This window comes from Leopardus geoffroyi, chromosome D1 (assembly GCF_018350155.1).
Source record: "Leopardus geoffroyi isolate Oge1 chromosome D1, O.geoffroyi_Oge1_pat1.0, whole genome shotgun sequence".
NCBI lineage: Eukaryota > Metazoa > Chordata > Mammalia > Carnivora > Felidae > Leopardus > Leopardus geoffroyi.
The window spans coordinates 14,887,582-14,913,683 of NC_059329.1; the positions used below are offsets into that span (position 1 = coordinate 14,887,582).

Consider the following 26,102-nt stretch of genomic DNA (forward strand, 5'->3'; position numbering starts at 1 on the left):
AGCAACCTGGCAACTTGCATTAGCTCTGGGAGGCAGATGAAAGGAGCTGGGGAGGGCAGAGTTGCGTGGAAGGTTTTTATTTTGGAAAAGCTGTGCAGAAAAACATTCAACCAAATGTTGCTGTGAAAAGACAAACCCAAATCTTAAGCGTTAAAAAAAATTTAGATCAACCAAACTAGCTCAGAAGAGGGGAGGAGGCCAGTAATGGTGGGAGGACTCACAGCCTGTCAGGCAGACGGCGGGCCTCCAGCGGGTAAGGCCATTTCCCTGAGCACTTTGCAGAGGAAGACAGGGCGGTCGCAGGGCTGGAGTGGCAGTGGCCGAGCCCCATCATAGTCCTGCTGCAGACTACCGTAGTGAGGCAGCGCGGGCCCTGGGGAGCCGTGCCAGGAGCATCGTACCGATCCCTCAGGACGGAGGGTGGGGGGCGGTGGTGAAGGAGTCAGGGATATGTTCAAGGTTGGCTTCTGATCAGGGCTAATGGAGGCAGCTGCTTTCAGGGCGAGTGTGGCTGGGCTGAGGGCTGACTGCCATACCTGTATGTCCTAAGTTCCAGGCGTAGGCAGGAAGGTGAGGGAGGGAGAGGAGGGGACTGTGGTTTCTAGGTCCTGGGTCATCAAAAGGACAGGCATATATGCAGGGGCTCTTCCCAGCCTTCACCCTGAGCCCTCTTCCTAAGTGACCCCAGTGATGTTTCCACTGAGAGGCTCTTCTGGCCTGGTGGGCACCGCCCCACCACATGGGTGAGGGTCCCTGTGACCCACATCACCGGCCTGCCCAGGAGAAATGAGGAAGCAGGCCTGACAAACGGGAGGGGCCGAGCCTTCGTCCAAGACCTTCTCACCAAAAGCTTTCAGGAGGAGGAAGATCTTGAGGCTATGGCCACACTGTTCTCTGGCACCATTCCTCTGTCACTGCACCTTGAGAAGTCCCTCGCCCTCCCTGAATGTAGTCACAGGGAGCTCTTGAGGCCTGTGGATTCCCCATGTTAGCATCAGGGCCGCCTTCTCCCCAGAGTTCCTGGGACCTCAGAGCAGCTTTCCCAGCTTCCCTGGCTCGGGGAAGCAAGAGCCTGGCCCATGTTGAGTCTGCTGGGCCCTGGGTCAGCAAATCTGCTCCTCTTTCCCCTGCAACAGGTCTGGGGGTAGCTGATGATGAGGGTGGTCCAGGGCCCTCCTGTCCTGGGACAGGCCCCAGTCCCCTTGATCCAACAGGTCCGGGACAAGGGGACCAGAGGTGGTGGCAGGGCGCTCACTTTCTGTCTCCACTCCATCTGGATCTTTGCTGTTGCAGAGTGGCACTGATTCCAGTTCTGTCCCCTCCTCCCTGGCTTTTTGGCTTCGTTGGGGCCAGTGGCAGGGTCCGCTCCTACAAACGCGGTGGGAGGCCACATTCCTCTGGCTCAGGTATATTTCCAGCATGTAGTAAACGGTCCAGAAGATGGTAAAACTGCCTACCAGCACCAGAGTCTGGGAAAGGTCAAGCACCTGAGTTAGGGATGGTTTCCCAAAGCCCTGTGGCTTTTCTCAGCCCAGAACAACGAGCTCAGAAAGTCTCTCACCTCCCAGGGACTGCTGCCCCACCTCAAAGCACTTGACCCCACTGAGCAGTGCCCTCTTCGAGCTGGCTAGTAGAGTGGGGACCCAGGTCTTCCCTACCCCTCACTTCTCAGGTCACTTGGAGCACCCCAGCAAGGACCGACCCCCCCCCCCCCAGCCCCCTCCTGCCCACCTGGAGCTGGAGGCTCGGCCCTCGTACCTTGAGGGTGTTAGGGGTGATGGTGTAACCATCTTCCTCAGGGATTTTCAGCCCAGGAGGACAGGGCAGAGTGAAGCCATCATGCAGGTATTTTCCACTCATGGCACTTTCTAACAGTCTGTGGAGAAGACAAGGGATAAGAACCCGCTCTGGAACTTGGTTCCTCTGCCTCCTGCCCTCACCCGTCCTCCCACCTTACCGCCGAGGAGAGGGAAGTCCCAGGGCAGCAAGGGGGTGGTGGTGGTGTAGTGTGGGTTCCCAGGGAGGAGGGGGCCCTCAGCGGCCTCTCCCAGCCCCCGGGAGTTGCCGTCCCTCTGGCACATGAGTCTGGCACCTACCGCTGTCTGTCCCTGATGTCTACTGGACTCCACACAGAGCCATACAGGGTCAGCTGCCACTGTTGGAGGGTGCCGGCCTGGGGCGTCTCGTCTCCTAGAGGGGCAAGAGAAGCACCGTGAGCCCTGCCCCTGTGCTGGCCGTGTGAGCAGCAGAGGCCCTGCCCGCCCCCCCAACCTGGGGGCTTGACCCCACGGTCAGCTGAGGCTGTGCGTGTCCCACTGGCTGGGGGGCTTCTGCAGACGTGCCTCACGGGTGCCCTCAGGGATGGACACGGGGAGGCTGGGAGGTGGGACTCCGAAGCAAGAGGCTCTGCCTTTAGCTCTTTCATATTTTCAGGTTTCAGCTGGGATTTTGCTTGGGGGAGGAAATAAAATGTCCTTCTACTAAATTAAAGGAAAGTTTGAAAACCACTGGTCTAGGGAATACCTAGCTTGACTGGAAGCTGGGAGAGCTGGGCTCAGTTTCCAGTCTCCTCGCTGGAATACTGTATGACCTTGCACCGGCCACATCAGACCTCTGGGTGTACCTCGGGTTTTCAAAAAAAAAAAAAAAGAAAAAGAAAAAAGAAAAAAACAAAAAAACAAAACAACAAAAAACAAAACCAAAAAACGGTGAAAATTAGTCCTGCCCTTACCTGCCTACCAGGGCTGGCCGAAGGACGGTTATATGTGAAAGGACTTGAAATGTGGTTTCAACAAGGAATTTTTGTTGCTATCCTGAGGAAAAATGGATCAGTCACTTCTCCAAGGAATATGAGAGGGAGTACCAATGAACAAGTTTAGATTTCGGTGCCCATATTCTAGATGGGGCGTACTTCTTGGCATCTACCCTGTTGGTCCAATGGCGACCCTACGTATTCCCCGTGGGATGGTTTCTGCGGGGACTCTGAGCTCGAGGGACCAGATGGAAGGGCAGGCAGGCTTACCCACATCCCTGATAACAAGTCTGTAAGTCCCCTTCGCTCTCTCCCCCCAGCATCGCACAGTGGAGAAGGTCCAGTCATTGAAGCCATTGGGATCTCTGGGGGAAAAACAGAGTGGAAAACCTGGTAGGCGCGGGGCAGGGAAATGACCCTTGGCCCACAGACGTGATTTCCTCCCTGAAGCAGCCATGAAAATGTAGCAGTTGTTGCCTGAGCTACAGTCACTAGGGAGCGTGCCCTGAAGGGTCCTCTAGTGCTGCCTCTGTCCCCTGGGAATGGGACAGAGGACTCGCATCAATGTGTCCTCATGGGAAAAGTAAAGGTGGCAAGACCACAGGCTGCGGGAGCTCCACAGATCTAGGCTTCCCGTTATTTCCTCAGGCACTTCCTAGCTCTGTGACTTGTTTCCGCATTTGTAAAGGCAGCTTTCAAAGGATTAGAGAAAATATCTGTCAAGTGCAGCGCTTAGCACATTGTAAGTGACTTGTACAAAGCAGGTCAGAAATGGCTTCCAGCTGCCACAGCCAGCCGGTGCCATGATAGCTCAGGCCGGTGCCAGAGTCCACTTTTCCCGTATCTCTTCCTCGCAAAGACCCTTGTTGCAAAAAGAGCTCAGAAGGGACAGACAGGTGTACGTACGAGTCCATGCTGCGGGGGGCGCCGATGAGGGACATCATGCCACTGGGGCAAAACAGTTTGAGTTCCAAGCTGCCGCGTCGTGGATGACTGATGGACACGGTCACGGCCACGTGCTCTAGGGTCCTCAGCCCCGACATCTCCAGGTCCATCCTGCTGACTGTGGGAAGTCAGGCTGGGCAGCTGGGAAACCAGCCCCATAAGCACTTACGCCCTCCGTCCACCCCCGCACACACAAAGGCACATACTCATCGAGGCCACGTACAAACACCTAAGGCAGTCCTAACCGGGACCTATAGCATACACGAGTAAACGGAACGCGGAGGCTGCTGTCAAGGGATTTACAATCTAGTTCAGACTCTCACTGGGGTGAAAACATACTCAAGACACAGGGTAAGAATCAAACAGAGCAACGTCATTCATTCAGCCAAAAAGTAACTTCGTGAGTCCCTCCTACGCTTCAGGCACCGTACTAGACGCTGGGGACAGAAAGGAAAGTTGGACGTGATCTCTACCTTCTACCTGAAAGTGGAGAATGATACGGTGTGAGGAATACATAACTGATGCTAGAACAGAGAGGAGTCAGGTGGGTTCAGGCGCATGGCAGGGAGACCCTCAGAAGAAGGACATGAATACAGACTGCTAGAGGGTTTTGGTAGGTAGCCGTGCCATCCAGGAGGGGAAATGGCACAGAGGTAGAGGTGGAGGTGGGCAGCTCTCTTACCGAAGGCGATACAAATCTCTAAAAACAACTACTGAAGTAAGTACACTTCGAGGAAATTATGCTGAATGAAAAAAAGCCACCATTAAAAGAATGCATGGTGCACGATTTCCTTTGTGTGATATTCATGAATCACGTTAAGTGTGGAGACAGACGCCAGATTAGTGGCTGCTGGGCGCTCACAATGGGGCTGAGGGGACAACCACAAAGGGGTGATGAGAAAGTCCTGCGAGGATGGCGGGTTCTGGATCTTGATTGTGGTGGTGGACACACAAGGCCACATATGTGGTACAAATGCACAGAGCCTCCTCCCTACCCTGAGACACACACACACACGCACACACACAAGTGCACATCTGCCTGGCGAAATCTGAATATGCTTTAGAGACTGTAGCAATGCCATTGTCTTGCTTTTGATACTATACTGTAATTATTTCAGATATTAACACAGGGAAGAAGGTGCATGAAATCCCCCTGAATATGTCTTCGCGACGCAGTGAATCTACAGTTATTTCGAAACAAAGTTTAAGAGAATCACAAATGGCTGAAGTAGAAGATTCAGTTGGGGAATGTTAAAAACTCAGGTGGCAACGAGAAAAACAAATCTCTCTAAAGCACTTCTTCCTTCACTTATTCATTCCAACAGGCAAGGCAGAGCCCAGCACCTGCACTTCACACTGAGAGTGTGGACGGCGAGGATTGAAGGACGAGGAGGAAAGGAAAGGCTGGAGTCTGTGGCACCGCTTCCTGTCCTTCCAGGACCTGTGCCCACTGGCCGCCTGCGCGGCCCCCTCCCACTGCGTTCTGGGAGGCGCTGGACCCTCATCCACCAGGGCTCCCGGGACTGCCCCCCCCCCACCCGCCCCGCCCCGTCGTGACTTCACCTGCTTTCTCTCCTTAGCTCCAAACATCCTTTCCCATCCCACTTCCATGACCACACCCTGGGCCTGCTCATTATCAGGGATGGCCTGGCTCCTGAAACTCTCATGGTGGGTTTCATCAGATTAATCAAAGACATATCAGAAATGTAGTTGAACAAAACTGAAAAGAAAGAGGCCCCGGCAAGCGTTAGTAACATGTGGGTGAATACCCATCTTGAGCTCCCTTTGGGCACGCGTGTGCACGTGCATGTGGTCTTCAAGTCCATCTGGCAAGTCTTCAAAGCCAATGTCCTCCCTCTTCTGGAAACGAAGCCATCCGGTCCCTGCACTTCCCTCACTCCTTTCCTGACCCCTTCCTTCATTTCCTTGTGATCCATCCAGCTGCCCTTTCCTAACGGCTCAGATCCCACAGCTCAGCTCCCCAACACTCTCTTGTTTACGCTCTCAAACCCCTCTGCTTTCTTTTCCCTTCACAGCTACTGGCTGGCAAGCGTTCAACGAGGGACCAGCCCCCTTATCCATCTTCTTGCTTATGTCTTTCCTACTGCAGATGAAAAACAAAAACAAATAAACCCTTTCTCAACTCTTCGCTTCCTTCTACCCACCAGTGTTAAGAACAGGGGCTCTGTTGGGGCATCCGGGTGGCCCAGTCGGTTGGGTGTCCGACTTCCGCCTAGGTCATGATCTCACGGTCTGTGGGTTCGAGCCCTGCGTCGGGCTCTGTGCTGACAGCTCAAAGCCTGGAGCCTGCTTTGGATTCTGTGTCTCCCTCTGTCTCTCAAAAATAAATAAACATTGAAAAAAAAATTAAAAAAAAAAAAAAAAAAAAAAAAGAACAGGGGCTCTGGAGCCATCCAGCCTGGGTGCAAATCCCAGCTCAGCCCTGTCCTAGTTGTGAGAATCAAATTTGTTTCCTTATGTGTAAAAGGTGGATAGTAACAGTACCTGCCTCATAGGGTTGCTAGGAGGATTATATTAGTTCATATACATACAGTACTTAGAACAAGCACCAAGTATTAGGACCACGTAAGTAGCGGATATTATTTTCCTTTACTGTTGAACTTCTTGGAAAAGATGCCTACATTCGCTCTCTCTACTTCTTACCCCCTCATTCATTCTGAACATTTTTTCCTGTCAAGATAGCATAAGTGGTTTTAAAAGCAAATTGGCCCAGAAGGGCTCGGCACGTAAAAGAACAATTTCCCACCCCATCCCTCACCACCTTCGTGAGCCACTCCCCAGGAGCAAACGCTTTTTCTTGCTTTTGATTGTTTTCTTCTGGGATCTACCTTCATGTTTCCAAATAATAACTATGTATGACTATTTCATGGTTTATCAATTTTTGGCATTATTTATCAACTTTTGATTACAGCAGATAAAGATTTAATACCACGCCCACATCTTCTCCCTACCTTGCCCTCCCCTCCATCTTCTCTAAATGGAATTTAGCCAAGTGGTACATAATGATCATATTTCATTTTCTGAACAACTTGCTGACTTCCCCTCTGGAGTTAATAATTGCCCTCCTTTTGCTTTACTTAAATTCATGTCCCCATCACTGACTCTTCCCCAGCTGCACAGAAGAACCACACGAGCTCTCTGAATACTATTTCTTCAAATGAATAGATTTGAAGCTCCCTCAGTGCCACTGTCCCTGGGAGACTCACCCTCTGCCTTCTTGTCTCCCGCTTCTATCTGCTGCACTGCCGTTGGGTTGGGACCTTCCTTTCCTTCTCCCTTGGGGTTTCTGCTTCCTGTCTGTCTGTACTCCCTTCCTCTCTTCCCCACCCTTTTCTCTCTTGGTGTTTCCTTCCTTGTGGAAGCACTGTATCGTCCAGCAGTTTCTGACACACGAAAGCATGAATAAGACTTGCATGCCTGAAAGTATCCGTATCCCACCCTCCCGCATGATAATTAGGCTGACTTTTGGCCTTGAAAATAACTGTCCTCAGGATTTGGAGGTTTCCTTTTTCAAATGGCCAGTGATCCTTATTAGCTTCAAAAGCCAGTTGGAAGCTCTAAGCATGAGTGGAGCTTTGTACGGCAGGCTTCCCTAAAATTAGATGGCCTGGGACCTGACCAGTTCGTGGAGGAGCCCTCCATATGAGTATCTCCGAGTCTTCTGATGAGGGGTCCTTCCATTGTTCCAGAGAGAAGCCTTCCAATCACCTGGCTCCAGGGCCTTGGGATCTCTCCCAGTACACTCTCTGTCCCTGGAGAATAAACCTCCCAACTCCTGCCAGGATAAGGAAGGGGAATCACCTGGCTGCCAAGAACGGGAGAAGGTGCCCAGGAGTCTACCTTTTCATTGATCCCTATTTTTTGCCTCATACCTCATGTCTGTGTGTCTCTGTGCATCTCCCGGAGCACATGGGGCCTCTAAGTCCTGAGCCTTTTGGGATTCTGTGGCATGAAGGGACTTGTTTCTTAGTATCACCCTTGTAGGTATTTGCTATGCAATTTTCTCAGCCCTGCTCACTTCTCCATTCATTTTCCAGCTTCCAAAACTGTGATGAGATCTCTCATTTGCTGGTCTCTCCCATCCTCTTTGTCTTTAGGCTCATACCATTTTTACTCCTTTATTCTCATTTTGGTGAGGTTTGGGAAGAAAAGCAGAAATAAAAGAACATCTTCAATTTGCCATCTTTAACCAGAAGTCTTCTCCTGTCCTCATTAATTACTTAACAAAGTGCAATCCAGCTTTGCCCCTGTGACTACACTGAAACAATACTCAAGGTCACCAATGGCCTGGGTGGCAAACCCAGGGACGCCCTTCTGCCCTTGTGTACTTGCCCTCTCACTGAAACTGCCATGAAATCTCGTGATGCTGTCCTCTGGATTTCCTCCTACCCCTCAAGCCCATCTCCTCTCTCCTCATTTTTCTTCAGAGGCATATTTCCTCTGTTCACTCCTTTAATGTCCCAGGTCCTCTTTTATCCTTTGTCTGCCCGCCAACCCCGGTGATGCATTCTTCCCCAGACCTTTTCTTCCATTCCTACGCTGGTGACTCCCAAACCACTGCCATCAGTCTAGACCTTTGAACTTATTTCTTCAACCGCTTTCTGGATATAACCTCTAGATGTTGCCCAAAAGCCTGAAACACAGCAGAGTCAAATTCTCAGCCTCAATCTTCATACTCTTGCCCAGATCTGTTTTCCCACCTGAGTTCTTAATCTCATTTGATGGCATCACTATCTAGATGTTGCTCAAGCTAAATAACTTAGAAATCTTTTTATATATTAATAAATATACAATACTGATTTATATAAGTGTATAAATGTACATATAAGCATTTATATGTACATTTATATACATATGTGTGTGTATATATATATATATACACATACACTTTATGGAAAATTCCAAGCATACCTAAAAAAATAGAACAGATGTCCTCAACACCTAACTCCCATAATTATCAATATATGGCCAATCTTGTTTCACCAATGATCCTCACTTCTTCCTCTTCCCAGAGTCTTTTGATGGCATCCCTAGGCACCAAGTAATTTCATCAGGAGAGACTGCGTATGTATCTCTAAAAGATAAGAGACTGCGGGGTGCCTGGGTGGCTTAGCCGGTTAGGCATCCAACCTTATCTCAGGTCATGATCTCACCACACATGGGTTCAAGCCCCGCATTGGGTTCTGTGCTGACAGATTGGAGCCTGGAGCCTGTTTCAGATTCTGTGTCTCCCTCTATCTCTGCCCCCCCCCCCCCCGCTCTCTCTCTCTCTTTCTCAAAAAATAAACATTAAAAAAAATTTTTTTTTTAAAGAGACTGCTCTCCTTCACCCTTCCCTACCATCAGTTGGTGAGAGCTTATCTTGAAGGCTCCTCACAGATTTCAAGGTCAAGTCCAAACTCCTTACCGTGGCACATGGAGTTCTAGCTGGTCCTGCCCCCAGACCCCCACTCCAGCCACACATGACTCGGGGCCCCCTGAAGCTCTGTTGCCTCTGTACCTGTTGCCCCCGCTGCCCGGATGTCCTTCTCCTCACCTCTTCCCCTGGCCAGCTACCTGCTGAAAGGCCAGTCCTGGCTTCTCCGAGAGCCCTCCTGTCTTCCCTGGACACCTGTGTCATCTCCACTGCAGATGGGGCACCTTCCCCCTACCAGACTGTGAGCTCCAGAGGGCAGGAATCCTGTCTAACTCTGAATCCCCAGAACTTAATACAGTGCCTGGAATGAGGTGGGTCTCGCATTCGCAGAATGAAAGAGTGAATCAATTAAGAGACATGTCAGAGAAATAAGCGAAAGAGTACATTGCAGTGGAATGGACAGGGGAAGACCGGGGCAGAAGCAAGGGGTACAGCGGGGCTGACCATGCCACAGCTTCACGTGTGGGAGCCTAGGGAACGGCAATGGCTCTGACAGAAACAGAGGAAACCTTGAAAGCAAGCTGGCTTTTGAGGGTGACAATGAAATGTCAAATTTTGTGTATGTGAAATGCAGCGTGCTGGTAAACACCCAACAGCACACGGTGACCTGGGGATAGAAAGATGAAGGGAAATACTGGCAGCATAGTTGGAGGAGAGCATTAACACGGCAGAGAAAGGGCTTACAGAGAGTCAATGACACGTTCGAGAACATCATGGAACAGAATGGAATCCAGAAAGAGCCCCAGGAGGGCCCGCCTGCATTCAGATATATACACGGTGGCATGCTACCTGCCTTTCTTATTGGTGTGTTAGAGACACAGGTGGCCGTGCGTGTGTGGACGCTGGAATTAAGGCAGCTAATACCTTAAATGAGTGGATACTTAGAATAGTGCTTGGCACATAAAAAGCATTCAAGTCGTAGTTGATGATGATCATATTATTATTATTGTTTGGCCTTTGGTAAGTTGGGGTCTTTTTCAACCCTCTCCCTGTGGCCAGAGGGCTTTCTTTGTTCACAGCCTTGTGGAAGCCATGACGATCTCTGTCCTCCCACTGGTAAGGGATCACAATAAAAGATTTCGATCCAGGAATCGTTTGTGGAGAGCTGGTAGTCAAAGTCACGAAAACTGCTGCACAGTTCGAGAAACCAGAGGGAGGAGAGAGAACTGTGGGATGAGTCTAAAGAGGCACTCACGGTCTGGGAGTAGTGACAGAGCAAACAAAGGACACGAGGACCTCGGTGGAGAAGCTGGAAGAGGGCTCTGGAGCAGAGGAGGTCCCGGAAGCTGGACAGGAGGGAGGCTGCTGCCAGGGCCCCCATTTGTAGGGTCAGAGCAGCAGGCCGGTCGAGAAGGATGAAGTCGGAACCAGCCCCCTGGGCCTGGCCGGGAAAGGGGCGCTGTGCGCAAGGAACCGAGTCTTCAGTGGTAGAGAGCGCGGGTGATAAAAGTGAGCCATGGCTTTAGTTAATTCACTTGAAAGGGTTACAGGTTAAAGGACAGCAGGGACTTTGTTTTGTTTCCTAACAGGTGAACGGAGGACATTTGAAGGCAAAAGGAAGAGTTGGTGGAGAGGGAAAGACTGGGTCGGACAGGTAAGGTGTGGAGAAGGGAAGGAACAGGACTCATCCTGTAGGCAGAGGTGAGCCCGTTATACTCAGACTGTAAATGGGGTAAGATAAGCACAAGGGATTTCAGGAAATTTCTGTAAATACAGAGTCTCTTGTGTTTTAGACACTCCTCCCAAACCCCACTGTCCCTCCCACCCTCTGGTGGAGATTTCAGACCCAGAGTCAGATGTAAAGGAACGAAGGGCCTCCAATCCCTTTTCGTCCATAACCTCTGTCTCGCTCTCGTGCTGCCCAATATGACAGCCACTAGCCACTTGTGATTAAATTTAAATATAATAAAATTAAAACTCAGCTCCTCACACAAGCCACATTTAAGTGTTGAATGGCCTCAAATGGCCAGTGGCCACTGAATTGAGCAGCGCAGATAGAGAACATTTCTATCATTGTGGAAGGTTCTAGAGTCTTCGTGGTATTTTGCCTCTTCTCCCATCTCAGCAATGTTCAGCTCCCTCCACCTTATAAAAGGTCCATTTTGAGCCCTCAGACACCGACTATCCCAGGTCTTGGGGGGAAAACACTACAGGTTGGCTACGGGAGCAGGTCTCTAGACTGTCTAGGACTGAGTTGCCCTGATCTTTTGTTAATTAGAGTCCCTTCAACCTCCAAGCATCCCCACAAGCTTGCACTTTCTGTCCTGTCTGCTCGGGGGGCAAATGGAGTCACGACAGAGGGGAAGACACCTTTCCTGACTGCAGAAGTTCACAGCAGTCCTGCCCGCTGCCCTCAACACTAGCAAAACTCTGGGTCTGCGCCTCCCTTTGCTTCATCCTCTTCCCACCATTCGAGTCCCACTGTCCCCAGCCCAGGACAAGCTGTCCTTCCTTTTGTGTTGCCCAGTGACAGACAAGCGGTGGCCAGGCGCCTCTGTACGTAGGGAGGTTTGCCACACAGGCTGGGGCGATGTCCCCCGGTCAGACAGGAGGAAGCAGAGGATGACGAGACTGGAAAGGCCCCAACCCTCTTCTAAGTCAACTTCTACGGGACAGGTGCGGTTATGGGTTACTTTGTCACTTAAAGGACAGGGGGCTTGGGAGAGGGAGCCGTGGGGGGAGGTACAAAAGGCACACTATCTCCAAGACTCATGAGGGCAGAGCCCGGGGCCCTTCATTCCCAGGAATGTTCCTGCACTTCTCTGCCTTGGCTGATGCCCTTTCCAAGATAGCATTCCTTTTACGGAAAACACAATGAACGGGGCCCATGGATCTTCTTCCACGTAGAGGGAAGCTGGGCGAGTGCTGGACATGGTTAGGGAGAGAGACGGCGGAACCCCTGTCAGGGAAGCCTCCGCCCCAAGAGGCCGCCCCTGCCTGTCCCTTCTTTGGCTACTCTTCCTCTTGCTATTACTCTGGTCTGATCACTTTCTAGGATCAAACCGGAAGAAGTGAGGATGGAGTTCTAATTTGCGCACAGAGCATGGCATGCTTCAGTCTTCACACAAAAACAGCAAATAACCCTGCCTGTCAAAATTCTTCAAGGGACCGCCCTCCCCCCGCCAGTGCTCACATGGGGCCTCAGGGCAATCTTCCCCGCAGATGCACAAGCACCCCCATCCGGCTTCCCTCGTCTCTGGACAGGGGGTCAACCTCGGTGCTCCTCACAAACCACATCTCCGATTTGCAGACCCTCAGAAAATCCCACTGACCCCAGGTGTGAGGGACGGGTGGCTGCACCCCAGGGTGACATCTGCGTCCTCCCATCCCACTCCCGACACACCCCATCCAACTATCTGTGTATTAGACAAGCTGGATAATCAAAGGAAGAAACTCATCTACTTCATCCAAAGGCCACTGGGCTGAAGAGAACTGCCTGGCAAGTTCCTGGCATGCAAGTCAAAGGAGCATCTTTCAACTCCTGCCTTGTCTGCCCAAGTCCCAGTGGCGCCCCTCCCCCAGCTATTCTGACCGGTTGCTCAGCAGTTCGTCTCCACTACTAGTAACTCAGGAGAAAAGTCTTATTAAGCAGCCAGGGGGCCAGCCAAGTCAGAAGCAGCAACATGTCCTAAAATGGTCAAAGAAAACGCCACAGGTCTGGCTGCAGCTCAGCTCCTAAAGGAAGGGGCTAGAATCGGGCAGGGATGAGGAGTTTGACTTCCCCCGTTACCCCGCCCCAAACCTCAATCCCCAGATTAACCCCCTTTCTGCTGACTACTTACCATTCCATAGGACCTCCAGTGTGTGGGGGGCCAGTGGGATAGCCTTGTTCTCTTTTAACACAGGGCTGACATAGGAAGCTAAGTAAGGGACCGAGGTCCAGATCTATTAAAGGAAAGGGGGTGGTGGTGAATGAACAAGACCGACCACACACGCACACACACACACATCAACTTGATCCTTAGGGCCCCGCTCTTATTTTCCCTCTCCTCATCACCTTCTTTCACTCCCAAAGCTCCTGCTGACCCCTGGGAGTGCTCCCTATGGAACCAGAGGCCATGGCTGTGTCCAGGGTGGAAGATGAAAACCACAGCACCCTGAGAGCCCCCAGCTATACTCTCTACCAATAGTTTGGAAGCCTCAATGACAATGTTGAGCCTGCCTCTTCATTTGAAAAATGGGTCATCTAGGATAGATGAAACAAAGAACACTAAGTACCCACGATGCACCAGGCAATGTTTTAGGTGTTTAGCCCCCTCCCTCGGTCGCTCCATGCAGGGGTCCCTGCCCTGCCAACACCTGTTCACCTTGGCTGCATTAACGAGTCTCCAAGCATTGAGCAGGCCGAATCCATGCTGGTGGCTGTGGCTGAAGCCTGCCTCGTTGGTGACCCAATCTGCACGGCGATCCTCATACTGAGAGAAAGAGATCCTGGTTAGTCTCTGGGACTTCCAAAGTGCAGCTGACCCTGGGGCAATTCAAGGGTTGGGGTACTGCCCCCTGCCCCCCAAAGTCGAAAATCCACGTATAACTTTTGACTCCCTAAAACTTAAGTCCTAAGAGCCTACTATTGACTGGATGCTTTACCAACAACACAAACAGTTGGTTAGCACATTTCATGTATGTATTATGTATTGTATTCGTACAGTAAAGTCAGCCAGAGAAGAGAAAATGTTATCAAGAAAACCACAAGGAGGAGAAAATACATTTACTGTGGATCCACACATTCAGACCCATGCTGTTCAAGGGTCAACTATAATGTCAACAACCTAATTCTGGTTTCCTTGCTCGCCCTGCTGGCTGACCCGGTCCAGACTCTCCCACCAGGGCTACTAGGAATGGATTCCCCAAGGAAGGCTGGGACAAAAGGTCAGAGCCCCATGATGTCACCACCTCCATAGCTTGCTTCTAGAGAGGGAGCCAGGAGTCACCGGCCCTGGAATAAGGGAGCACAGCCAGAGTGCTCCTGTGCAGGTGAAACAGCACAGGCAGAATAGGTACGGATGAGTTGAGGCCTAGGATCTTGATGGGGTCCCCACGCCTGATCTAGACACAGGCAACTCTGAAAAGCACCGGGCACCTCACTTGTGGGACATTTAGAGTCTGAAGCCTCCTGATCCCTGCAAGTCCTTGGAAGCAGAACCCTGGGGAAGGCTGGGCCGGGCCATGGCTCCAGCTGCTAGGGTCTCACCTGGGTGGCTGTGAAGACAACGATGTGCTGGACGTCACGCCAGGTGAGACAGGGCCGCACCTGTAGCATCAGGGCTATCATGCCTGCCGCCAGAGGGGCTGCGGCCGAGGTCCCTGTGTGGCCCTCAGTGCAGCCTGTGCCCTTCTGAAGGTCCCAGTCAGTGGTCACCTGGGAAGTGGATTGGGGGGTGGAGGGGACTGGGTTAGACACGGAGTTCACAGGTGCTGTGGAGAGAGGGGTAGGGGACGGGGCCTCGGAGGAAGGCTCTCAGGTCGGCCCTGGCTTTGTGAGAGCTGAGTCTTTGACCAGAGGGAGGCCCACTAGCGGGTCAGGATAAAGGAAAATCCCTCATCACCCTAGGCCCCGAGGGACAAGCTCTGGAGAGCCGAGAAAAGAAGACAGTTTACAGGGCTACTCAGGAGGGTCCGGCTGTGGGCAGAGAGGACACGGAGGTGTGGGAGAGGCCTTATGTGCAGAGGATGGTTTCCTGATTCCTGCTCCTCTAATAACTGTGTCCCGAATTCCCTAGCCTGGCCCTCCAACCCCCGCAACCAAGCTAGACAGAGGAAGTGGCCCGGGGGGATGGGGGGGCAGGCGGGCTCCTGGGCCCCAGCTGGAGCTGGGACAGCAGTGACGGCACCATTCAAGGAAATCCAACTTGGCAGCCCGGCGATAGGGGTTGGAGTGACATCAGTGCGAACAAAGGGAATGTGTTCCCAGGGAGAGGGAACTGTGCCCTCGCCCACCCTGTGAGCTCAGCAAGGGCTTAGTGTCTACACTGCCTGCCCGCCCTGCTGCTCTGGGCCTGGTGCCTCAGTATGGTTCCCATGAGTCCCCCCCCCCCCCCGCCCCCAACTCTACCTGTGGTTCTCAGGGGGAGGTGACAGTGGGGGACGGGAAGGAGAGTTGCCTGGCGGGGAGAGATGGCATCCAGTTCTTTTCATGCTCCGATCAACCCTGGAACCACAACGGGTTTGCCTAAACCTGCTCCACTATGTGGCACTTTGGATGTGGCACATGGTGCTGATGTTAAAACTTGAGAGTTTTTTTTCTTCCAGGCTTCTCTCTGGGTCAGACACCAGGGAGGTAACTTCTGCCAAGAGCTACCCTTTCTCCATTGTACTCACTGCTTCCCTCCCAGCTGCTACAGCAGCTGCCAAGAGATGAGATTTTCACTCAGACACTGTGCGCTCCCAGGAGAAAAAGGAAAAAACCCTCCAAGCTGTGGTCTCAATGAGATGGGGAAGGCTGGTCTGTGCCAGGGAGCAGACTGATTTTTTTTCCCTGTTAAGGAAAAGGCGTCACCGGGACAGTCTCATTGTAGCTGGGAGGGCTGTGAACAGGCCTAGGTTGGCGGGAGCCCTGGGAAGCCATAGCAAAGTCCAGGGACGCACCCCGGCCAGCCATAGGGTGGGCAGCGCATGCCCCGTGCTCTGTCCTCAGGAAGACCGCTCCTCTGAGCTGGTCACTGAACAGAAACTGGCAACGCGGGGTTTCCAAGGAAGGACATCCAAAAGCTGGGAACTTGGATAAGCAAACTCTCTTTTCACCTCTGGACAAATCACAGTTTGGATGGAAGGTGGGGGTGGGGGTAAGAGGTGGAGCTGAGTTAGGGAACGGCCAGAGCAGCAAAGCAAGAATGGCACCCACGCTGGTGACGCCTCCTTGGGAGCGGGTTCCCCAGAATTCCACCAGGGTTCCCTCTTCCTCTTCCTCCTCTCCCAGCCTGGCCTGGCTGGAGTGCCCTCTGAACCCAGACCCCTGCCTGCTGGGCAAAGGATCTCTTAGGTTTTCATTTCAACCCATTCCCTCCACCTTCCTCCCTGGGCGGGGGTGGGAAGCTGAGGTCCCCTGGCACAGGGCCTTGGAACCATGTGTTGACCAGAAGTCACTTACTGGCAAAACAAAATTTCAGTTTTGGAAAACGAATCTGACCCAGCAGGAAGACAAAGCAGCCCAATTCCCAGTGGCCCCAGAGAGACCTCCGTACCTGGGCCGCTGGAGAAATGTGATACCCCCGGGCTCCAGCCCAGCTCTTCCCCATCCCCATACTGCTCTATTCTGGGCAGCGGGGACAGGCAGAGAGCTGTAGGGTCACAATCCAGAGACCTGACCCCAACCTGCTGGGATGGAGCTAAGCCAGTGGGAAGCAGGCATCAGACTGAATTCTTTAAAAGCTTCCCATAGCCTGAGAAGCTCCACTGCCCGGCTCTAATCTCTTGTGTGATACGGCTCCAATTCTAGCTCTAAGGAAAGAGCTGTTTCTTGGGCTGACTGAGACATTTCCCGGACTCCTTTTCCTGCCCATCCCATCAAGACAACTGCTAGCTTTACTCCTGATGAGGAATGTGACCAGAGCTCACAGTATTTACATAAGGGCTGAAGAGTAATGGAACGAAGGGTTTTTTCCTAAGCCCAAAGAAATTAGCCAAAGCCCAAATTCTACCAAAGGAAGACACTGCACATGAGTTCTTTAATCAGTGTGATGCTTAGTCGTTCCTATAACAAAATATATATTTGTAAGTTAAACTTTTAAAGATAAAGGCCATTTACAGATCTGTTTAGAGTCTTCGGCTCTGATTTTTCCAACAGTGGCATGCCCTCTGAGATCCGTATCTGCTAAGAGGAGGAACGTAAGGGACGGGGCAGGGAAGCGGGGACATGAGGAGACCTGGCTGTGCTGCCTGAGGGAAGTGTCGTGGGACGGGGGTGGGGAGCGCGGGCCCAGGAGGCACTCACGATGCTCCGGAGCATCTTGTCCCCACCACTGAAGGTGACCGCCAGCATGGAGGCACACTCTTCCGCGTAGAAAGGCATCCGGCCCTCCTCGTCCACGGCACCTGGGGAAGAGAGGAGGGGGAGCGGGAGCTGAGTTATCATCTGGGAGGCTGTCCTGAGTTTCAGAAACGATCTCCGTGGCCCAAGGGCCTCAGAGTGCCCACGCTCATCACCTGAAGAGGCAACCTCAAGCGGCAGAGGGTATTCTGTGCCCTAACACCCTTCTTTCCATAGGTTCCGGGGTAAAACGGGGGGAGTGCCACCTCTATACGGACTCATCCGTTCACACACTCATTTTCCTCAATGCTTATTAATTATCTACTGCAGGTCACATGCTGTGAGGGGCACTGGGGCCACAAGGGAAAAGTCACAGTCTTGATCTCAAGGAGCCTGAAGTCAGGGAAGAAGTCAGGTAAGTAAAGAAATACAACGGGACAGCAGATGCTATGGTGGGGAGCACAGGCACGAGGCATTTAATCCAGACTAGAGGGGGTCAGGGAAGGCTTCAAGCAGGAGGCAAGTGGCTCATGGGAAGAGAGGCTGGAGCAGAGGCCTAACCAGATGATGGGCTGAAAGCTTCCCGGAGTATGGTGTCTACTAAGGACGTCCTGAGATCCTGTGAGAACAGGGATAGTCCCTCCTAACTATGTGAGCCTGAAGAGAAGACTGTACTTGGACAGTTAGGCAGACACACAGAAGCCAGGACGCCCCAAAACACACAACCCGCTCACCACTGAGGGATATGCACACTCCAAAACACACAACCCCCTCACCACTGAGGCACACCCCCCCCAAAATACACAATTCCCTCACCACTGACTGATACACACGCCAAAATGCACAATCTCCTCACCATGGAGTCCCACACACACTGAAACGGAGTCCCCTCCCCACCGAGCGACACACACACACGCACTCACACACATGCACGCATAACCACCAGGCCGCTACCTATGGTGACGGTGTAGATAGAGTTGGCATAGCCATCATAGTTGCAGTTGTCGTTGTGCTGGCCACCGTTCCCGCTGGCTACCACAAAGATGCTCCCAAAGCCCCGGCGGCCAGCAATCACCCCATGTTGCAAGGCAGCCTGAGGAGTAAAACCATGCTGGGATCAGCTGAGGAACTCCTAGGAAGACCTCTACCCTCCATACCAATTGCCTCCTCCCCTCCTAGAAAGAAATGCGAAAAAAAAGCCCAAAGGCACTGGGGCATGGGAGAAGGAGATTTAAAGAGGGTTAGGAGAGGGGGAGGAAGACGTTAGCTGAACAACGGTCTGAAGGATATACACCGTTTATCAGATAGGGCGGGGCCGGAAGTGGGGTGCTGAGCCCCAAATCACAGGGAAACAACTCAAAGCACTGTTCCACTTCTCTAAGAACCAGGGTCCCCCAAGCGCCCCCACCTCTAGGTTAGGAGTGTTCTCCCAAAAGGAGGGGGGAGGTCTGGGTGATGTGAGTCTGGCACCACACACGGGGGTGGGGTGGGAAAGGGGGCGACCCGTAGTAATTCTAGGACCTGAGTGGAGAGGGTGTCCTAGGTCTATCTTCACGCACTTCACTTACCTTTCCAAGCTGATGGGGGCCATCCACTGTCTTCCCGTCATCATCTGGTCCCCAGCTGTTGAGAAATACCCAGAGGGGAGAGCCAGAGCCACACCACGGCTGCCCACCCAGGTCTTAACTGACCCCCCCCCCCGCCCCCACCTGGCCTCTTCATCTCCTCCCAAGTGCTCCAGGCCAAGACTGCCATGATCACAGGACATAGGGTTCAAGGATTCAGCCCTCACTCCAAAGTGGAAAACAGAAATATGCAATAAGGCTCTTTTTTCCCTTGGAAACTTTCTCAGTTTAGGACTGCTTTAACCTGCCCCTGAAAATCCTTTCTCAGGTCCTCAGGAGCAGGACACAACACATATTAGTAGTGGGGGACAGGGGCCACCCATCTCCTGACTCTGGTAGAGCTCGAATACCAGGCTTGACGGGAGAGCACCCACAAAGGAAGTTCTCAATCTGTGTGGCTTCTTGGGTCTGAGGAGTTCTCGATTCCTTCTCTAAGAGAAATGTACGCGGAGGATGATGTCATACATTTAAGGGAGGTACTGGGAGGGGGAACAGGTGCTGTCATTGCCACGAGGGCAGCCCAACTTCAGTTCCCCCTTAGGAGGGAACTCAGCCCCTGCCCCCTCCGCAACCATAACCATAACCTGAAGCTGGACGTGCATTTACGTGTGTAGGGCAGCGGGGCTGGTGCCGGGCATTTGGCTCGGCTGTGGTTGGAGAGGAGGCCTCATGAGCTTATTAAACATAATGAACATGGGCCAGACTGCAGCACTCCTCATATGGCAACCGGATTCCTGGGGAGACACGGGGCTTAGGACTGAGGAAGGACCCAGTGGCCAGGGATCTGGAGAAATCCGAGTGATGGACTTCTGGGTCGAACCCAGTAAGAGGCCCCTGGCTGGGACCTGGCCGAGCCAGCCCATCTTGCTGTTCTTTCGTTGGAGGATCCGTGCCAGGCGCTGAAGCCTCGCGCCCTCACCGTGTTCCTGGCTCACCTGCAGCTGTAGATGTCGTTGATCTGATAGTGTTTGTTGAACGCCACAGCCTCCATGCTGTCTGTGAGGGGTCCATCCAGCACCCGGATACCTAGGCAGCGAAGGCCACATCAGCTCCTCAGTCTTGTTGGCCCCCTAGACGGGGAGCAGCGTGGTGGGAGCCACACGTGGAGACTTACTTTTCCCTCTGAGCGCTCCTGTATCTCTGAATTTTTATACCATGTGTATGGACCACGGTGGTTTTTAACATAATGCTACATCTTAGATTTTAAGGATCATGGGGTCTGGTGGGAAGAGCCTGGGCCACAATGTAGGTAGCTAAGTTCCCTTACTTGCGTTCTTAATCATGTAAAACAGCAGTGCGAGGCTTGACACATAGAAGGTGTTCAAGAAAAGGTACTCATTACCATTACTACTCCGTGGATGCCTAATTTCACCCTCTCAAATGGGGCGGGTCACATCCTGGCGACCATGTAAGGAAAACGGAGCTTTCACAAGGGACTTGGTCCCTGAAGTTTCTGGCTCACTCTGTCGCCTCATTTAGGGAGAGAGTTGCTGACCTCTGCTGGCGTGTAAGAGGAAAACAGTCACTCTATTCAGTGTGCAGTTTCCAAGCATTTACGAGGAGGAGTCATGGGGAGCGCTTCCCCGTGTACACCCTTTGCCTTCTGCTCTGATGGACAAAGGCTGAGAGGAGGAGCCTTAGAACGATCCCCAGTGGGGGCCAGTGCTGCTCCGCTCTCTTGAAAGGAGGGAGAGCAGACAGCGACCATCAGAAGGGATGACAGCTGGAGAGCTGGGCGATAGCAGAGGAGTCTCCACAGACATTAAGGGTCAAGGAGGAAGGGCAGGTAAAAGGGTACTTGGGAAATTATGAAGATACAAATATAACCCAAATAAGGAAAAGGAGTTACCATTACAGTGAGTCGGGTCGTTTGATGGGACATAACCACAAATAGAAAAAGGGGGCAGGCCATGGAGTGGCTGGGGCTCGAAGTCTCCATCCCACATTGAGACCACTCTCACTTTTATCTGTTGTAGATGATAGGGTTTGTGGCTAACAGCATGTCTGAGACACCACAGCACTGACAAAACCCAATGAACTCATGTGTCCCACAGACACATATCATAAGCTTCCCTTTGCCCTATGCTATGTGTGTCAACAGTGGGATCAACGTGGTTCAGAATCTGGGGGAGGGGCAGGCAGGGGATGAAGATGGTCCCGCAGGAGAGGCCCATGAGGCCAGAGTGGCAGGTACCTGCTATGCGGCTCCCATACGCCACTCCCACGGCACAGAAGCTGTTGTTGGGCACTGCGGCGATCTCGCCCGCACACCTCGTGCCGTGGTGATTGCCGTTCTCCACGTCTGGGTGTGGCATAGGGTCAGGGTCGTTGGAGTTGAGATCATAGCTGCCCTCGGGGCTCTGAAACATGGCAGGGGCGACATGGTCATTCACAGGCTTTCAGGGGTCAGGCCCTGGAACTCAAGGAGAGAGGAGACCTGGGGAAACTGGGACTTTGGGGCTCTGGGCCAGCACAACAAGCCTGTCTGTCTCTCTCTGCAAACCACCCAGGCTATAGGCATGAGATAGGACACGCGGGGCAAGACTGAAAGTGCCGCAGGGCTCAGGGAACTTCTTTCTCATCCGTGGTGGAAATGGGTCTGGGAGACTGCTCCACGGCTTGGGAAACCCAGGTAAAAGAGATCTAGGGCTACCTGAAGACCAGGCTAGAGAGGAAGGTGCTCAGAACTCGTGTGGAGAGGGAAGTTGCCAACAGGGACCGCTCCTTACTCCCCAGGGCAGGGAGCAGCAAGCGGAACCAGGAAGTGCCACCCAGAGTCCCGTCCCTGTGTCTTAACTGCCAGACTGGAATGCCGGCTGGGGGCAAGGGGAAGCTCAGCCGTCCCATCTCCCGGGCCCTTTTGTGTGGCCCAGTGACCTGGGAGAAAGGGAACCAGACTAAGGCAACATCAAGAAGGAGGTAAGACACGGGGGTCGGAGGGGTTGTCCCAGGGCCACTCACATAGTTGGGTGCGATGTCCTGGATGGTGTGCTCCACTCCGTCATCCACGACCACCACAGTGACCCCTCGGCCGGTTACATTGCGTTCCCACACACCTGTCACGTTGATGTCCCTGCCGGGGCTCCGCCGGTTATTCTGTAGGAGACACAGGGTCAGGAGCTCTTCTCAGAGCCTTGGGAGGCCAGTGACACACAGCATAGCTCACAGACAAGCAGGCTAGCAGCCCCTTTTCACGCTTGGCCACCCTCAAAGAGCCAAACAGAGGTCGTAGACCGATAGGTCTAGTGAGGATAGATGGCCAAGTGAGGGCTTTGCCACAACCTAGCTCCCTGGGAAAGCCTGGCGTCATTCACGGGTGGTAGAAGTGAAATGTGGTAAGGTTAAGGGTTGGACGATACAATTATTATGCCATATAATATATATTTTCCTGGGCGGCTACGCGGCTCAGTCGCTTCGGCATCTGACTCTCGATGCCAGCTCAGGTCACGATCTCACTGTCCGCGAGTTTGGGCCCCATGTCGGGCTCTGCGCTGACAGCGCTTGGGATTCTCTCTCTCCCTCTCTCTCTGTCCCTCCCCCGCTCACACTCTCTCTCTAAATAATTAAACTTAAAAAATATATATACATATATATACCATTTTATTAACATTACATAACGTGCTACGAAGTATTTATCGTGTGTCTGACACACACATATTAATTCACTTATCCTAACCATAACTCCACAAGGTAGGTACTGTTACAGTCTCCACTTTACAGAGGGGGAAACTGAGGCAGAGAGCGGTTTAAGCAGCTTGCTCAAAGGCGTATGTCGGTGAGTGGCGGAGCTGGTCCCAGAACCCACACCCTCACCTCTGCAGCCCACTGGCTCCCCAGGAGTGAGTGCAGGGAAGGCGAAGCCCACAGCTGTGTCTCCTCAGGCAAAGGATGGGGGGCAACCGAAGAGTAACACAGTCAAAAGCCCACTAACGAACGGAACACCCAGAACATATCCACCGGAAAGCCGAAAACGGCAGGGCTGGACTCACCAGGTGCCACTGCTGGGGGTACTTGGGGTCATTGAAGTGGACACTGCGCTTGGCCCGCTTGAGCAGCCTCTGCTCCGAGTGCCAGCGCACAGCTTCGTGCCCGGATAACACGGTTTCCGCCTGCTGCCGGGCGGCCTCCGCCTGCTGCTGCCCAGCCGGCTGGACGAAGAGGTAGTAGCCGCGGAGCTCCCCGACGCGCCCAGCATTCAGCAGTCCCGCCGCCTGGGCCAAGGCGTCTGCCTGCTGCTCCAGGGTCTCCTCCTCCCCTCCCAGGCTGTCCAGATGCACGGCCCAGCTTAGCCCCCCCAGACCCTGGGCTCTAGGCCCATCGGCCCCTGCCAGGCCCATGACCCAGGGAACCAGGAAGAAGAGCCCGGCTAACTCCAGCCAGAGGCAGGTGGGCAGGCCCGGGGGGGCATCCAAGTGTGGCACTTTCTGCCTCCCCTTCGGCATCAGAGCAGAAGGCTGCAAACAAACAGAAAGGACATCAGAGACACCTGCAGGAATCTGCAGGCAGGCCAAGCCATCAATGTATTACACCTAGAAATCCCCAACCCACTCCTTTTTTAAATACTTGATCCTCTCGTTTTATTCACACTTATTCCTGAGCAACAGGGATAAGCCCTCGGGGGGGATGTGGGCCAGTGCCACCCCCAGGGGATACCTCCACGGCATGATGGGCCAATCGCCATCTCACCAGATAGTCAAATAGAATGTCCAATTGCTAACGGGCAATGCACTGCTCTTTGCCCCTGTTGCTGTGAAAAGGGCTTAGAAGTCATATCGCTCCCATAGGTTACTGGCAGGATCATGAATGCTCTTAGAAGAGACCTTCCTCCCTTTAGAGGGGACATAAATCTTTCCCCAGCTGACATCTCATCCGGTTGTCCTCAGGGCCGACTCCCCACAATGGTGCCCCAATCCTACCTGGACTCTATGTGAGGGTGAGCTCCTGGTCTGGCTGACCACCTCACACTCATTTTGTGCAAATGGAGAAAAGGCATCACTTTCACTGAGTGGTGCTGGCTCTGAGCACAGACTGCAGACCTGTGGGCCCCAAGAAAAGAAGAAACGGTGTCCTCCCAAACCCAGGGGAGCAAGCAGAGGCTAGCCACGAACTCCAGGACCTGTGACCAAGGGAACTGGCCAATGATCGAGTATCATTTTCAGGGATCTCAAGTTGGCTGCAGACTGGCAAAGAACTGGCCAAGTCAGTACAGAACCCAGAAACCCTACTTCTTGTCCTAACCATCATGCCACCCTCTTCTCTTTGGCCCCCAGAGGCCTAGAAGAGGCTTGAACTATTGCTAAAACACCCTCATCGAGAAGCAGGGAGTACTGCTTCCTAGTAGCCTAGGTGGTGGCTAACTTCCTGATTTCTGTATCTCTGATGGAGGCCAGGGGAAGTAAGAGTAGGCAGGAAGCAGTGGAAATGGGGAAAACCGGACAGTGTGAGCGAAACTGAACAGGTGTAAAAAGCAAGTGGGCAACCGGGCAACCGGGAAGGAAGAAATGATTGGAAAGTAGCACTAAGGGGCTATACCCTTACGGACTAGCTCGGCAGGTTGGCTTGGAAGTGAGGGCTGAACACCAAACCCGGGGCTGGCACCCATGGTTTGATTTCAGAAGGGCCGAATTTAGAACTGGTGGGCAACTGTGGGCACAGGCACAGGTGGGTGGGCAGCAGAACATGTGCATGCCCACGGGTGACTGGGCTCCTTCAGAATCATCTGCTCTGTACTCGTGTCACCCCGAGGCAGGGCTTAGTACCCACACACATACCCAAATGGATCCAACTCAAAACATTACAGGAAAATAGGTATTTTACTGAAGTCTCTTTGGAAAGGAAGAAGGGAACTTAACGCCACCTAACTTTTCCCTCCAAAAACCTGCATTCCACATTTCATTCCTCCTAGCCCTGCGGCAGCCTCCACTGTCCCAACATAATCAGATGCCTTTCCCACACATGACTACGTAAAACAAAGTCTTGCCAGATAGCCAGATTATGCCCCACTTAGGTAGGCCCCTTCAGTCTCCTAGATCCCATTGATTTCCGGAAGAGAAGAGAAACCTGGCCACCGCTTCCTCCTTCTTTCTGGCAGAGCAGTACCATCTCCTGCTTCCACCCCAGGTTTCTGGGGAAGGAACCTTAAATACCCCCTGAAAGCAGAGCACAACCTCACCCAACTGCTTTGTGCATCTTTACAGCTCTTGGGTGCCAAGGGTGAAAAGAAAGAACACGGGCAGCCCAGAGTCCAGGAAAGAGTCTGTCCCAAGAGGCGGTCCTCCTCCTCGTGTCTCTACACCCGCTTCCTAGAAATCAGGCTGCGTCTACGGTCAGTTTCACTGACTTCCCTCTGCCCCGTGCAATGTGTCCCCCTCCTCAGAGGGACCCGTACTACCCTGGAATCGGGACCCTACCGCCCCGTCTCCCGGCGCTGCCCCAAGCAGGGACTGAGGACGCCCTCGGTGCAGCCCCCTCGTCCTCGGACGCGGGCGGCGCCCCCCCCAGCTCTGGGCCGCCCGGACTTGCCAGGCCCCGCCCCCACCGAGTGCCCAACTCACCGGCTCGGCCGCAGCTGCTGCCGCCGCCCGCCTGCGGAAACTCGCGGCTTCCCGGGAGCCCGGGGAGCCAGTGACAGTAGCATCACTTCCGCCCGGCGGTGCAGCCAATCAGCGGCGAGGCCCCGGCCCGGCCGAGCGGCCCGGAGCAACCGGCGCTAGGGGGCCGGCCGCTCCGGGCATCCTCCGCCAGGAGACGAGCGTGTGGGCGCGGTGGGCTCAGCTCGCCTGGCCCCACCGCCCCGAGCTGTCGGGGCGTCCTCCACAGGGGCACTGCCCGGAGGGACCGTGTTGCCCTTCATGGCGTCCTCTGGAAAGGGAATCTCGGTTTTGACCTTTACAAACACCTCGTTCCTCTTCTCTCTCTGATCGCCATGGCCCCGACTCTCTCTGGGACCTTTCCAGAGGGGCTCCTCCCTCCGCCGGGTCTCCTTCCTTCTCGCGGTCGCCTCACTCTTCCTCCCTGCGCCCCGGGAGAGTCCACTTGTATCTTAAGGGGCTTCCGCGGAGTCCGCGGCGCTCGCACGGCGCCAGCGCTGGCCGCTAGGGGGCGCCGTCGGGGGCGGCGCGGTGCCGCCGCAGCCGCTCCTCTCCGGGCCCGGCCTCGCCCGCTCCGCTCGCGCCGCCGGAAGTGGGAGGTGCCGCGCGCGGGCCGGCGCTCGACCCCTCCCCCCGAGGCTCGGCCGCCCCCTCCCCCCGCTCCGCCCGCTCAGGTGCGTCCCGTCCCTCCCCCCTTGCCTCCCGGGGGCGCGGCGCGGGAGGTGTGTGCGGGACGGGCAGGCGGGGAGGGGGGCTGCGACGCCGGGGGCCCGGGCAGGGGCGGGGG

The 26,102-nt window shown here is 53.7% G+C and overlaps 2 protein-coding genes across 6 annotated transcripts in view; one reads left to right on the forward strand and one right to left on the reverse strand.

Moving 5' to 3' along the window:
• Window positions 1-61: 61 nt before the first annotated feature.
• PCSK7 (proprotein convertase subtilisin/kexin type 7) lies at window positions 62-25,407 on the reverse strand. Of its 2 annotated transcripts, none has more exons than XM_045482955.1 (17): window positions 25,280-25,407; window positions 23,642-23,761; window positions 22,715-23,179; window positions 21,687-21,821; window positions 20,920-21,085; window positions 19,661-19,751; window positions 18,669-18,723; window positions 18,055-18,193; window positions 17,065-17,165; window positions 14,326-14,493; window positions 13,442-13,549; window positions 12,917-13,019; window positions 3,659-3,815; window positions 3,023-3,117; window positions 2,097-2,190; window positions 1,759-1,876; window positions 62-1,469 (listed from the first exon to the last, which is right to left on the reverse strand). In XM_045482955.1, exons 3-17 carry the CDS (start codon window positions 23,165-23,167, stop codon window positions 1,104-1,106), a joined length of 2,349 nt encoding a protein of 782 aa, XP_045338911.1. In that variant the 5' UTR covers window positions 23,168-23,179; window positions 23,642-23,761; window positions 25,280-25,407; the 3' UTR covers window positions 62-1,103. The 2 variants fall into 2 exon arrangements, with proteins under 2 accessions (XP_045338911.1, XP_045338910.1); XM_045482954.1 differs by having other exon boundaries at window positions 62-1,487.
• Window positions 25,408-25,650: 243 nt separating this feature from the next.
• Window positions 25,651-26,102, forward strand: part of RNF214 (ring finger protein 214) — a 50,298-nt gene continuing 49,846 nt past the window's right edge. For 2 of the 4 annotated variants that reach the window (XM_045482949.1, XM_045482951.1), the window contains exon 1: window positions 25,651-26,037. In XM_045482949.1, coding sequence (XP_045338905.1) covers window positions 25,651-26,037 — 387 coding nt within the window. The remainder of the gene's footprint in view (window positions 26,038-26,102) is intronic. The other 2 variants (XM_045482950.1, XM_045482952.1) reach the window with 1 other exon arrangement.